The 14,089-nt window shown below is 47.7% G+C and overlaps 1 protein-coding gene across 2 annotated transcripts in view; it reads right to left on the bottom strand.

Moving 5' to 3' along the window:
* Flnb (filamin B) overlaps positions 1-14,089 on the bottom strand; it is a 133,209-nt gene that overhangs the window by 14,101 nt on the left and 105,019 nt on the right. For both annotated transcript variants that reach the window (XM_032918047.1, XM_032918048.1), the window contains 10 exons: positions 13,367-13,507; positions 10,950-11,078; positions 9,997-10,170; positions 7,529-7,687; positions 6,735-6,938; positions 5,787-5,939; positions 5,556-5,678; positions 2,041-2,307; positions 1,332-1,469; positions 147-262 (listed from right to left, as the gene is read on the bottom strand). In XM_032918047.1, coding sequence (XP_032773938.1) covers positions 147-262; positions 1,332-1,469; positions 2,041-2,307; positions 5,556-5,678; positions 5,787-5,939; positions 6,735-6,938; positions 7,529-7,687; positions 9,997-10,170; positions 10,950-11,078; positions 13,367-13,507 — 1,604 coding nt within the window. The remainder of the gene's footprint in view (positions 1-146; positions 263-1,331; positions 1,470-2,040; positions 2,308-5,555; positions 5,679-5,786; positions 5,940-6,734; positions 6,939-7,528; positions 7,688-9,996; positions 10,171-10,949; positions 11,079-13,366; positions 13,508-14,089) is intronic.

Here is a 14,089-nt window from a genome sequence, read left to right as displayed (position 1 = left end):
GAACTGCTACCCCATGAATGGCAACACCTGGGTGCCAACTGTCAACGGGGCTTGGTACCCAGGACAGGATTAATGTGGCCTCAGGAGTCCAGGAGTCTCACTGGTCGGCCTGTGGCCAAGCAGATGGATGCTTCCTTGTGCCTCACCTGAAGGCTCAGAACAGTGAGGCAGCGAGCGTCGTCTGAGGGCGCGATGACGGGCACCAGGTAAGGGCTGTCAGGGATGTGCTCATCGTTGAACTTGATAGACACCTCGTAGTTACCTGTTGGGATAGGAAAGCCCCACCATTTCAGAGACCTTCAGAAAGGTAAATACCACAGTGGCCACTGCCTTAAGCTGGGCTTCAAATGTCTTTAGATACTAGCAGTGGTTAGGGCCATAGCGGATTGATTTTATAGGTGATACGGATTTTATTTATACGGTTTGATTTTATTTATCTCTGTATAGAATCCAAGAGACCCCAGGGGCTTGAATAGAAAAGGCAGTTACATATATATTTTTACTAATCTCTAACTGAAAGGATTCTGCATTAGAAGTACCAACTAGCAGTCACCACACACGAGAAGCATCTGCACCTTATATTGCCAATATTATACATTATATATCAAGGTATTAAGTACTGTGCCTATCTTGACATCATCACTTACACTCATCGGTACTTTGAAATTAAGAACATCAATGTACTTGTGTCAAATTTTATCATTTATTAATAACATATCATTTATTAATATACTAATAGTCATCTATGCTTTACTGCTATGTGTTTGATAACCATATTTAATACAGTTTTATTTAAAACAAGGTGCCCTTTGCAGCCCAGGTCAGCCTGGAGTGCACACCAGTTCACGTTCTTGGCAATCAGCCTCCCAGGTGGCATGGGACACTATACTTGCATTTACAACTGTATTTTAATAAAAGGGATTCCTTTTATGACTTAATGTACTTGATCTTGCGTATGCCGCAAAACTATGGTGAGGACAGGTTTTATCCAAAGGGCTTCAGGAACAAAGAAGGCGACAAATTTCTGCTCTAGGTTCTCTCAGACGCTGAGAGCAGTCAAACCAGCTCTGAGGTCACTCGCAGAGGGGGGGTCCGGATGGTCAGTGGACAGAATGCAGCATTTGAAAGGAAGCAAGCAGAGACCATCAGTAAAAGACAAGAGATGACGAGATCAAAAATCCTCATCTCTTGGAGGCCTAAGGGCTCTCCCCATGAGCCCCCCACATGCAAAATGCCTGCGTATCTGACCTGAGCTGGTGAGTTTCTGATCCTGGCAACTAAACCAATCTCCAGACAAGGAAAACATCCTCAGTCAACCCTTGAGTACATACCAGGCTCTTGGGCAATATAAGACACACCGCATGACCCATTTTTATGGTCATCGAATGTGATCTCGGCCTTACTAGGGCCCTCGACAGCAATGGAGAGGCCACCAGCACCTGCTTCCCGGGTCCAGATGCTGAACTCGGCTGAGAGCAAAGAAACACCCGGTTAGTGAGAGAGCCCGAGAGAGAGAGACCTGGCCCCTCTCCTCGCTCAAGCCAGCAGTGAAGGTCCAGTCCCTCGCCAACACTTCCCTTTGCCCCAAGCAGAACCCAGGCCATCATTGTGGTTTCTGCAGCACCACCAATGATCGTGAAGTTCACATGGATTCCGGCACCAAGAACACACCCAAAACCAAACCAGAAAAGGATGAGTGCACTCAGATTCACCTCCTCCTACACACAGCAGCCACCACGAGAGGGGACCCTCAAGTCAGTTTTGTAGCATTCTGAGCTGCACAGCACTGGCTCAGGAACGCACTGGAAATAGTTACTGCTTTCTTCTTCAGAGTCTTAATGGACACTAATGTCAGACTCAGCAAAACCTGTCTAAGCCTGTTTAGCTTCGTGTAGGTGAGGGGCTCCAACGTTACTTAGCTTTAAAGGCTTTGAATAAGGAATTTCCCTTACAGTCTCACCCACTGGAGTTTTCTCTTTAGAGCAATGGGTACAGTGTACACTTAGTCGTCTCCAGTTAAAACTTGGCCCAAATTCTTACCTGGAATGCCTGCTTCTCCCCTCTCCAGGCCAGGGCCTCCTGCTCGGACCTTGTGGGCACCCCCTTCTCCGAGGGGCCCCACAGTGAACTGGAAGGGGCTTCCTGTGACGTGCTGTCCACGGTACTTGACGCTGACTGTGTGGACGCCCATCTCCTGGGGCACAAATCTGACACAGTGAGAGTTCTTTCCCACAGGGACGATTTCTGCCTCGGTGACATGACCAGAGGGGCTGGTGACATGGGCAGACATGTCACTGCTGTTGATCTCTGAGAGTAAAAGGTTGGGAGAAGAGAATTAGGGCAAAGGTCTGGGGCCGTGCAGGGCACACAGGACAAGCAGAGAAGGGTACAGCAGGTACAGTCCGGGCATGGTGAGGTGCTCGGACTCTCCTTGGGGGTAGAGGCCTGCCTTCCTGTGGCCAGCATGAGGGACTGGCGCTTCCTGTCCCACTGAGTTATGGCAGCAGCTATGGCTGGAGCCCAGTTACCTCTACATGGCAGCATCACACTAGGACAGCTACGGCATGGGATAAAACTCACATGTTTCTACCCGTTTCTCTCTTACGTTTTTACCAGCTTAGGTACTATGTACCTATGTTGTAAGATTCAAACTTTAACGACAATGGCCGCCTTAGGGAAACACCAGGTGGCTGGGACCTTAACACCCTGTCCAAAGAATTTAGGATAACGCCCTGTTCCAGGAAACGAGCTAACCTCGAAGAGGGAAGGGCCCTTAGCGGTCCACCATCCTCGTGCCAAAGATACCTCTCCATTAAGGAGTGTAAAGGTCACTGTGCGTCATCAAGGACCACCTCATGCTGTTGCCAGAGGCTGTCCTCCACAGGAGTATAAAGTGTGTGCTTTTGTTACCGGGGGTCGCCTCTGTCCAGATGACAGGGCCACCCCAGTGCACCGGATCATTAAACTTCTTGCTCGATTGCATCGTTCTCTGTCTCCGTGTTTTCGTGAGTGGGACCTCCCGGACGTAGGGCTGATCGGGGTCCTACAATGTGTGTATACAAACGAGTGTGCTACAGCCTGCGTGTGGAGGTCAGGAGACAGCTTGCAGGAGTTTTCTCCAGCCAATATGTCAGCCCTGAGAATCAAACCTATGCCACCAGGCTTAGTGGCAGGCCCCTCAGCCAACTGAGCCATCTCACTGGCCCCAAGAACCTTCATCTCTTACGGTCAAGCCGTGCTGCTTCTTTCGGGCAACAAGGTCATTGAGATACAAAAATGAGCATGCGTCAACCTCCACGACAAAAGAGGAACCATCTGTGAACAAGGCTCTCAGCAGAGGCCAAAGAGGCCATGCTCTCAGGAAAGCAGTGCTTTGCGTTGCAAGCACCAGGGAGCAAATCATGTCTACGAGACGAGCTGCTCATGTCACACACACACACACACACACACACACACACACACACACACACACACACACACACACACACACACACACACACACGACTCTGCCTGCACTGGCACGGAGGAGACAAGCAGGTGGCACTGGATGTTGTCATCACCTAGAGCCCCGATAGAACTGTACCACGCAGCAGTGCATGGCCCTGTATTCTACGGACAGAGAAAGGAAGAGAGGGAGAGCAGCAGGCACGCCATAGGTGGACCCAAGGTCTGTGCCCCTGTCAGATTCCTTGGGCAAACTCGACCCCACAGACTGGCTTTGGAGAGGTACCAGGGAGGCAACCCAGGCTCCTTGCACGGGTCCCCACAACCTTTGTTCTCTCCTCTCACCATGTGTGAGCATACAAGTTAGCCACCTGCAATACAGAAGAAGGTCTTCTTATGCTATTCCAGTTTGACTCACGGCCCCTGAGCTGGGAGGAGGGCAGGTATCCTCGTTGTTAGGATACACTACTTAGTGACTAGGATAATCCCCCGGGTCCAAAGGAGCTAAGGTCTCCTCAGGCTAACAGATGAGAGGGGATCTGGTGGAGCATGAGGGAGAGTGTCTCCTGCAGACTCCTCTGCTATCAAGTAACTGAAAAGAATGACCAAGAGCCTGAAGAGGCTTCGGACAGGACAGACGTCCACACGCACGGTTCCTCAGGTACGAGCCGGCAGAGAGAGGAAAGGCAGAACACAAAGTGGGAAGCAAACCAAGTCCACATCCTAAGGTCATCCTAGAAATAAGACTAGAATGGAGATATCACATCTTCCCAGGAGAAAGAACAGAGCGCCTCCTGTTGGTGGATGATGGAGAGCAACAGGAGTCAATCCATTTCTGGAGGAAGGTTTACCCGAGCATGACCAAGTCCAGATTCACTGGCCAGCCATCTTCCTCCACCTTGAAGCACATGAACTCTGTACCACCGAGTTTGTGAAAAGTGGTCTTGACTGTAGTAACTAGCTGTTAACCACATCCATTCAAGGACAATGCTGGTGTGTTTGCATGGGAGCCCCCTGACTACAGCTGAGGCGGTCAATAGAATGTGCAGGGTAGGGAAAGAGCCCCTTCCTCTTAAGATCAGATATGTGCCTCTTTAGCATCTGTATGCGTTTTCATGTGTGCATGCACGTGTGCATATGTGTGGGCCAGAGGACAGCCTTAGGCCCTGTTCCTTAGAAGCCATACACCTTGTTTTTTTGAGAACAACTCTCACCGACCTGAGTATATCAATCAGTGACTGGCTGGACAGAGGCCTAGGACCTCCTGTCTCTGCCTCCCCAGTGCTGGGATTACACGTAGGCATCATTGCCCCTGACTTTTCCTTCTTTCAAATGTAAGTTCTGGAGATGAAACTCAAGGCCTCACGCTGGTGCGGCAAAGACTTTACCAACGTGGCTGTCTCCCTCGCTCTCTTATGCTTCCCCTTCCCTGTAGCGTCTGTGCAACTCCCACAGGCCTTGCCAGTCTGTGGGCAGAGGAGTCTTCAAGTTTTCATGGACACAGGGATTCTCTGTGCACAAAGAATCCCAGCCACATCCCAGACAGGCTGTTCGCCTGCTCCCAGTGCATGTGGCCTCTGTGAAAAACGATTTTACGTGGCTCAGTGGACCCAGCCAGCTTTGCAGCAACGCTCTAGTCCTTCCGTTAAGGATAAGAGAGATGAACCAAAAGGCTGCTGCTAGGTCTCCCACCCTAAATACTTCCAGACCTTGGTATCAGCAGGCCCTGTTCCCACTGACAGGATTTTCACTGGCAAAGAGTAAAATCTAAAAGCAGATCTATATATTTCCCCTTGGCAATTCAACAAGACTATTTTCATTTGGAAGAAAAAGGTAAGAGGTAAGTAAGCACATTCTTCCTAAGCGAAGCTTCTTTAAAAACAAAAAACTCACTATGGTGTCCCTAGCCTACAGCCCTAGCAGGCACTGCGGAGGCTGAGGCAGGAGAATCATAGGTTTAAGGCCACTCATGCTATATATTGAGACTTCTCACCCCTTTTTTTTAAGTAAAAAAGCCTATATAGAATGCAAGTGTCCCAAGGGTGGACAGTGTGCTTTAGGTCATGCCTGCACTCGGTCCCGAGGCGCTGGCTGCTGCCTGTCCCACTCACCTGGGATCTTCAGGTTCAGGTCACAGATACTGCCAACCGTGGCCACAGATGGAGCCCGGCTCGTCCGGGTGATGCTCTCCTTGACTCTTCCCTCACCGCTGATCTTCACAGTGAATGGGCTTCCTGCGAGACCGAGAGGAACCCCGTGAGCAGCCTTGATGTTGAGGCACACCGGATGGCATTTACCAAAAACCCAAACATCACAGAGGAAGGACAGAGGGGGTCTCATACCAGGCACATGCTCATCAGCAAATTTGGTGGAGACGATATAGACCCCAGGCACAGTGGGGAAGTAGGACACCTTGCAGGTACCGTCCTCTAGGTCCTCTGTCTGGATGTCCACCTTGCTGGGTCCTTCTACTGCCAAGGATATGCCGCCATAGCCTGCAACACAGCAGCCTGTCCTGACACAACTCCTGAGGGCGGGGTGTGATGAATGCAGAAGGGATACCTGGCCCTTGATACCGAAATAATTTCCACAGAGCAAAAGGAGAAAGCTAAAGGCTCTGAGAAGTTCTACAGCAGGATAACCTGCCAGTCATGGCGTTGACCAGACGACTGCTTCCTTGAAGGTATCTATAATGTCCCATTCAAACATGTATGTGTCTTGGGGAGCTGTATGCCCCTCAGTGAATGCCTGGATTGTCTTTAGGGGTTATCTGAATTTTCAAATAGTGGGCCTGAGAGTTCAACAGCATGAAATCCTACCCGTGAGCATTGAAGGGAGGGGTGGCGGGCAGAAATCTTTCCAATCTGTGTCCTGGGATTATAGCTTTGACTAGAGCTCTGCCATGGCCACTCAAGAAGACAGAGACAAAGGCACTGGGATGTGATATGGCTTGAGAGAGCCCAAGGTAACTCAAAGCATCTCAAAGAGAGATGTGGGGGCGCTATGCCTTATCTTGCTCAAAGCACCAGGAGACCCTGGGAGCCAAGAACAGTGCTATGAGCACACTTAACAGAGATTCGTGAGATCTTGTGGGTGTGGGTTTGGATCCTGGAAACAGATGGGATGGTAATTCCCAGGTGTCTCAGTTTTTTCTCTGGTGATTCAGGTAGAAGCAAGCACTCTCATCTAAGAGGCTGAAGGAGGCGTGGGGATAAAAGAGTTGGCAGTAGGAAAAGAATGAACCCGTTGCCACACGTTCTAGGCATTTCCCAAGGGACCACCCTACAGACCTGCATCTCTTGTGTCCACGATGAAGTCAGACATCTCGAAAGTCCGGCCTTCTGACAGGCCTCGGCCATAGACTTTGGCGCGGCGTGCATCACCAATCTCAGACTGGACCACCATGATGGATACAGGGCTGTTGGCCACGTGGTTGCCGTTCTTCTTGATGCTGACTAGATGTTCACCCACCTCTCGGGGGATGAAGGAAATGCCTGGACCAGAACACAGGTGGAGGGTTATTAAGGGGACGGGGAGAAAGGATGAAGGGAGAAGTGAGGGGAGGAGAATGTGTTCATGATTAACTTGACACAGTCTAAAATGATCTAGGAGAAAGACCCTATGTGTGTCTGTGATGGATGGCCTTTCTAGATTAGGTTAACTGAGGTGGGAAGATCCAACCTTGACATTGGGCTCACTCGATGGACTGAGGTTCCAGACTATATAAAGGTCAAGGTAAGTTTAACACCAGCCTTCATCTGTCTTGCTCTCTGTCACATAACAATTTCCACCGTGATGGGCTATATCACTGAACCGAGAATGAAAATACACCTCTCCGTTCTCACTCTGCTTTTGCAAGGTAGTCTGTCATAGCAGTGAGAAAACTGACCAATATGGTGTAGTCTCAAAACTGGAAATATGACTGCCTTACATTGCAAACAATCCAACATCCACAGATATTAACACTGATGGGAAGGCCTACGTGTGATACAGGTTACCACAGCATCCTCCAACGAACCACCCACTTCCTAGGCATCTCTGCTCCCGACCCTACACCCCACGATGCTGGCAGGCCAAAGCTCACCAATGTGGTTGTTGGGTAGTCTCTTTAGCAGACAGGGCTCGTCACGTCCAGATGGGGCCTTGATACTGGCTGTCAGGGTGCTGAGGTCGGTCTCACTGATGTCCAGAAGGAAGTCAGCAGCCGAGCCCAGCTTCACTTGGGAGCAGCGTCTGCTATCATCTGAGAAGAAGCAACATGGCTCCTGTTACATGTGCTAGCATAGCTCCAGCGGTCTAGAGCATTGTCTACATGGCACTTGGAGATGCGCAGTCGAGAATCTATTACCCACAGGCGGACGCTAACCATGTGCCTCTGACAAGGGGTATATAATCATCATCATAGGAGGATGATGGGCGGTTATGACTGGTTCAGAGCAAGACAAGGAAGGAGCTGGAAGGAACCTGAGCTGGAAGGAGGAATCCTTGTGAACTGACTTCTAAAGGAAATCTTTGACATGTAGAAGAACTAAATATCTATATCTTTTGCTTTGTATAAAACTCAATTCAAAATGGATCAAACAAGACATCAAGATGAGACCAGGAGTTTGGAAACTGCAGGAGGAAATAGGAAAAAAAAAAAAAACCTTAAAAAACAAAGATTCCAATAGCACAGTAGATAATCTCCAAAATGACAAATGGGATTACATGAAGTTAAACGGCATCTGCACAGCAAACAAAATGTCAGAGAGGAGAGACAGTCTATAGGATTGGGGGGTAGGGTAGGGACAGGAGTGTGACCCTGTCTACACATCAAGGTAAGGAATTAATACGCATAATATAAAAAGAACTGCAGGAGATTAGACAGTAAAAAAATCATTCAAACAATATGGGTTAGTAACAGTTCTCAAAAGAAATACAAATGGTTAATAAATATTTTTTTAAAATGAGCTCAACAGAAAAATTAGGCAGCAGAAAAATGCAAATTAAACCTATTCTTTTCCAAGACAGTGTTTCTCTCTGTGTAGCCCTGGCTATCCTGTAACTCTCTCTATAGACCAGGTTGGCCTTTAACTCAGAGATCCACCTGCCTCTGTCTCTGGAATGCTGGGACTAAAAGAGTTCACTGCCACTGGCACCGTGCAATCTGTTTTGAGACTCTGAATGACTACCATCTACAACTCGAAGTACAACTATTGATGGCAAAAGGAATCCTTATTTGCTGCCGGTTGGAATGTAAACGAATGCCGCCTCCCTCTGTAAAAAATCAGTGTGGAAAGTTCTCAAAAACCTGAGAGTAGATTTACCCTTTGACCAACCTCTACTACTCCTGAAAGACTCTAAGTCAATTCACTGCTGGTCTATTCACAATAGTTAGGGGACAGAACCAGCCTCGAAGCCCACCAACGGGTGAGAAGATAGGGAAAACGAGCCGTGTAGAAAGGATGAAATAATATTTTAAAAGTTATATCAGAGGGTTGGGGATTTAGCTCAGTGGTAGAGCACTTGCCTAGCAAGCGCAAGGCCCTGGGTTGGTCCCAGCTCCAAAAAAAAAAAAAAAAAAAAAAAGAAAAGAAAAGAAAAGAAAAAGTCAAATCAGAATATCTGCAGGAAAACAGATGAATGGAAATTGTCATATTAACTGAAGTCAGGACGACTCAGAAAGTCTGTCTGTCTGTCTGAGAGAGATAGAAAGAGGAGGGGGGGAGAGAAGAAACTAGAAAGGGACCATGAGAGGGAAGGAAGCTATCTTAAGGGAAGGGAACATAGGAGAAATGAGAGAAGGTAAGAAAATACATGTAGAACAAAAACAGAACGGGGGAACAATTTGAGGGGTGAAGGGAACCCCTAAGAGGCAGGCAGTAGGAGAGGGTCATGGAGGAAGAGGATGAATTAGAATAAAGTATAATAATACATAAATATGAAAATTCCATAATAGAAGCCATTACTTTGTATTCTGAATTTAAAAAAAAGATATTAAAGGAATTTTTGGCACCAGGAGGCAGTTCCCACTTGCTGCCTTTGGGCATTTCCCAGAGAAGCTTGAACCCCACTCCTCACAGTGTTACTGCGTGCTGCAAACAGGTCTAAGTATTACGGAGGCAAGAACTTGGACATGCACATCTCCAGAGAACCCACCATATGCTCCAAACTCAGTCGGCAGAACAGAGGCTGGAAGCGTAGGTTATGGAATGGAATTCCTTGCCTCTGAATAAAGGGAGCTTGGCTAAATGGCGAGCTCCACGAACTTCAGTTTTCTGACCAGTAAAAAGGAGCAGATATCTATCTGAAGTAGCGCGATGCCAATAGGCCTCTTTTGTTCCTGCACTCTGCCTGCAAGCATGGCCTTGATGCCTCATTCTGAGGGCTTGCTTTCCGGTTGGTAACTCTTGCTTTTTCTTTGTTATGAAAAAAGGAGGATCTAGGCAGCTCGGTCAGACTTAGAAACCAAGTGTCTACCTAAATTGCCACCCCAGGCTGACGAGCAGATGGGATGGGGCTGGGCAGAGCTCGACCACCCAGGAGACATTCCTGTAAGCTGGGTAACCCTACCTGTGATCTTGGCAGTGAAGGGGCTGCCTGGGATGTGCTTGTCGTTGTACTTGACCAGAATGCTGTAGTCCCCTGGCAAGGTGGGCAGGTAGGTCACTGTACATGTCCCGTCTTTGTTGTCAATGCAGCTGATCTCTGCTTTTGAGGGCCCTTCAATAGCCAAGTCCAGACCACCTAAGAGAGAGAGGGTATGGAGGGATGGTAGTCAGAGGAAATGCTTTATTTCTAGACGGACAATGCCTCTGCGGGAACCCTGACACCAGGGCCAGCAGACTCACACATTCCATGTGGGAATCAAGACAAAGTGATCTTCAGGGGAAAGCCTAAGGAAACACAACCACTGTGAACCACACTGCAATCCCCTGCTTAAATAACCCCAGCCCTCCTCCAGGGTCTGAAGATAAGGACGAGACAGACAGACTCTCGTGGTGCTCAGGGCGGATGCCACCAGCAGAGCCACAGGCTGAGGACTCTGAGAATACTGTGGTTGGCAGAGCCCGTCAGCTAGAATGTACAGCTACATAACTCGTGGGAGGTCCTGAGGACCGACAAGCAAAATGAACAAAAATAAGGCCATTTTCAATCAAAAGCCCACTTGAATTCTCAGCGAGTCACATGAAATAGCTCATAATACAAATCTGATTTCATTCACAGTAGAATTTAAACGTTTCTGTTTTGAGCAGGAGATTTTTTTTTTTTAATACGAGAGACAATAATGAGACAAATAATAGCATACAATAGTGATTTTTTTTCCTTTTTCTTCTGAGATGCTACCTCACTGTATGGCTCAGGCTAGCTTTGGACTCCTCCTGGGCTCAAGAGATGCTCCCACATCAGTCTCCTGAGAATCTGGGACTACACTAGTGCTACCATTCACAGCACGTTTCAATCGAGTTCACCTCTCTCTCCAAAAGGAAGGCTATCCATGCATAAACATGTAAATCACGCAATACCTTCTCCAGCATCCTCCGTGACGATGGTGAAGGTGGCGGTTTTGTTGGCTACTCCATACACAAGGCCTGGACCGTACGCAGACACACTCCCACTGTTGGGGTAGTTCACGTAGAACTGGAGGGGGCTCTCTGCATTTGCCAAGGAGAAAACAAAACTGGGACTCATTAAACAGTAAGTGGATACCTCAGATAATAGGCAGTACATTAAAGTCCTCCCAGCAGGAGAGCCTGTCACCCTCTGAAGCTGTTCTAGACCAGAGCAGGGTGGGTGGGGGACCCGATGCAGGAGATTTCATCAGCCTAACAAATAAGAAGGCCACATCTGCATCTGGGAGTTAGAAGTTGCTTCCTAGAGAGAAGGCTACTTGTTAATGCCATCAAACTCTAAGGCCTCTTCTTGAAGAAAGGACCCCACAGTAATCCTCCTTGCCCACCGATACTCTCATCTCTAGTAAAGCTCTTTAAGCTCCAGGACTCACGTGCAAACAGAAAATCATCTGGGGGTGGGGGGGTGACCTATGTTCCCTGAAGATCCCATTAAAGATCCATGTATATTAACTCGAGAGGTTAGCCATGAGGTGTTGTCACATTAGAGACAATGCAAACTGTCTTTGTATGTAAGACTGATATCATCCCAGAGCGGCTAGTGTAACGACTCAGTGGGTAAAGAAGCTTGTGCAAACCTACTGGCATGCATGTGATTCCCTAGAATCCACGTAAAGGTATACAGAGAGAAGTAATTCTACAAAGCTCTCCTCTCAGCTCCACATGCATAACTTGGCATGTGTGACCAGACACATACATCATACACACGCATGGTAATAGAAGAGAACCACTATGTGTTCCTTTAACAGGATAAATCTAAATATACTAGTAAGTACATTGAAGGCATCTGAGGAGGCAGTCACACTGGCAACGGAGGGGAAGGGTGAGAGAACGGTTGCTGTTTTCGGTAGTCTCACTGGATAGCCCAGGTTGGACTCAGTCTCCTGAATGAGTTTATAGGCATCTAGTGCCTGCCCGAAGTTTGAATAATGACTGTTCTCTAAATCCTGCACCTATATCATTAGAACACTTAAACTGAAGCACTGCTTTAACCAAGTATTGTGCATACATGTGAACATAAATGGAAGCAAGTTACAAACCAAGCAGGATTTTTTTTTTTTAAAGAATTACTTATTCATTTTATGTATATGAGCTCAGACCCACCAGAAGAAGGCATCAGATCGCATTATAGATGGTTGCGAACCACCATGTTGGTTGCTGGGAAATGAACTCAGGACCTCTGGAAGAGCAGTCAGTGCCCTTAACCATTGAGCCATCTCTCCAGCCCCCACAAGAAGTATTCTTAACTCCCACCTCAAAAGCCTAATTTTTCCAAACGGAAAACAGATGAAGGATATGAAGATTCAGCCCACAGAGAAAGAATTAGAAAGACACAATATATGAAAGGCTGTCTCATCTCATTTGCAGGAGGAACAAACACCAAGGTACCATGCACTTTCGATTACCAGACTGACAAGAAACAATTGCAAAGTAGATTCCATAGGGCAAGCCTGTGGCGCGGCAGGTGCTTTCCTTCACGGCTTGGATCCATGTGTAACAGCCTCAGGAAGGGCACTATGCTACAGTGTATCCAAGTTTCAGAGGCCCGAGTCTAGCCCCATAGCCCTTCTGCCCAGGGGGACCAAATCCCACAGGTACACCAAGAACGTCAACAAGAGAGGCTATAGCAATGGCAGAAGAGCAAAAATGCTCTCCAGCAGGGTCACCAGATGGGGAAGAGCTATGGCATATGTAAACCTGCGCAGCTTTCCTGGATGTGCTGGCAGAGGAAAGGCAAGGACTGCTGATGTGAGTACACGCCCCTTTCCATAAAGGGAGCTAGATTTTAAAATATATGTTCTTATTTGCATGGAGTCTTAAAGAGTTTTTTCTAAAATTGAACATAAAATTTACCAACAATTAATCTCCAAGAGGAGGCAGAGGAAGGCTATAGGTATCATATTACCTACTCAAAATATTAAATTAGAAGATATTTAAATGGTTACAAAGAGTAACAACTAACACGAGTAGGAAACACAAGCTAGCTCTCTGTATGGGGGCCATCTGTCTTCTAAGCCCTGTGTCTTAGGATGTGAGCCTCTCCTAAGTCCCATATCTCTCGGGGTCTTGCCGGCCAGGCCAGAAAGCCTCCTTTCCTGTACCACAACTGACAGTTATGAAGACACACAACCACATCCACACGGCCCTGTACCCTGGCCCAGGAGGCTGAGATGTATCCTAACTGTTCAGGAAGCAGACTGGCTGGCTGTTTTTGAATGGAAGCCAACACATTGTTCCTGGATCTGTCTTGGAGAGCTTTCATAAGTCTCCCAGATGATCAAAGGGCTAGAGAGCTGCTATACCCCACTTACCAGGGATGTGGCTGCCCATGTACTTGATGTGCATCTCGTGGAGGCCAACTTCAGTGGGGGCATATCTCACAGTGACTGTGCCGTCCTTGTTGTCCACAATCTCAGGGGTAGCTTTCTTCCCAGACGGCATATGCACCTGGCCTGGAGAGCATAGAGACACAGGGCAATGAGATCACCGGCGACCTTTCCCCAAGCAGCAGATGTAACAGATGTCTTTACCACAAAAGGTTTTCAGATCCCAGAACCTCATGCCACTTGAAACATCCAAGTGCCCCCTGTGGGAAAACTGAGACCCCCTTGCTTTCTACAGCTTCCTCTTGGTTTCCACAAAATGCAGAAAGGAACTAGTTCACAAATAAATACATGGGGTCTCCAGCAGTCCAATTACAAGCACGAAGAGGATCTGAGAAGACCACAAACCGGGGTTGGGGATTTAGCTCAGTGGCTAGAGCGCTTGCCTAGGAAGCGCAAGGCCCTGGGTTCGGTCCCCAGCTCCAAAAAAAAAAAAGGAAAAAAAAAAAAAATCTGAAAAACCAAAAAAAAAAAACAAAAAAAAAAAAAAAAAAAAAAACCAAACAACAACAACAACAACAAAAAAAACAAACCACAAACCAATAAGCAGGAAAAGAGAGGTTGGGCTCCTGGAAAGGGACTGATACGACAGATCTGTGTGTGACAATCAGGTGTGTTTGGAAAGTGAGTGGTCAAAGAATGCAGGGAAAA

This window comes from Rattus rattus, chromosome 12, assembly GCF_011064425.1.
Source record: "Rattus rattus isolate New Zealand chromosome 12, Rrattus_CSIRO_v1, whole genome shotgun sequence".
Taxonomy (NCBI): Eukaryota; Metazoa; Chordata; class Mammalia; order Rodentia; family Muridae; genus Rattus; species Rattus rattus.
The sequence above is the reverse complement of the archived record's forward strand: the minus strand, read 5'-3'. Positions and strand labels throughout refer to the sequence as shown.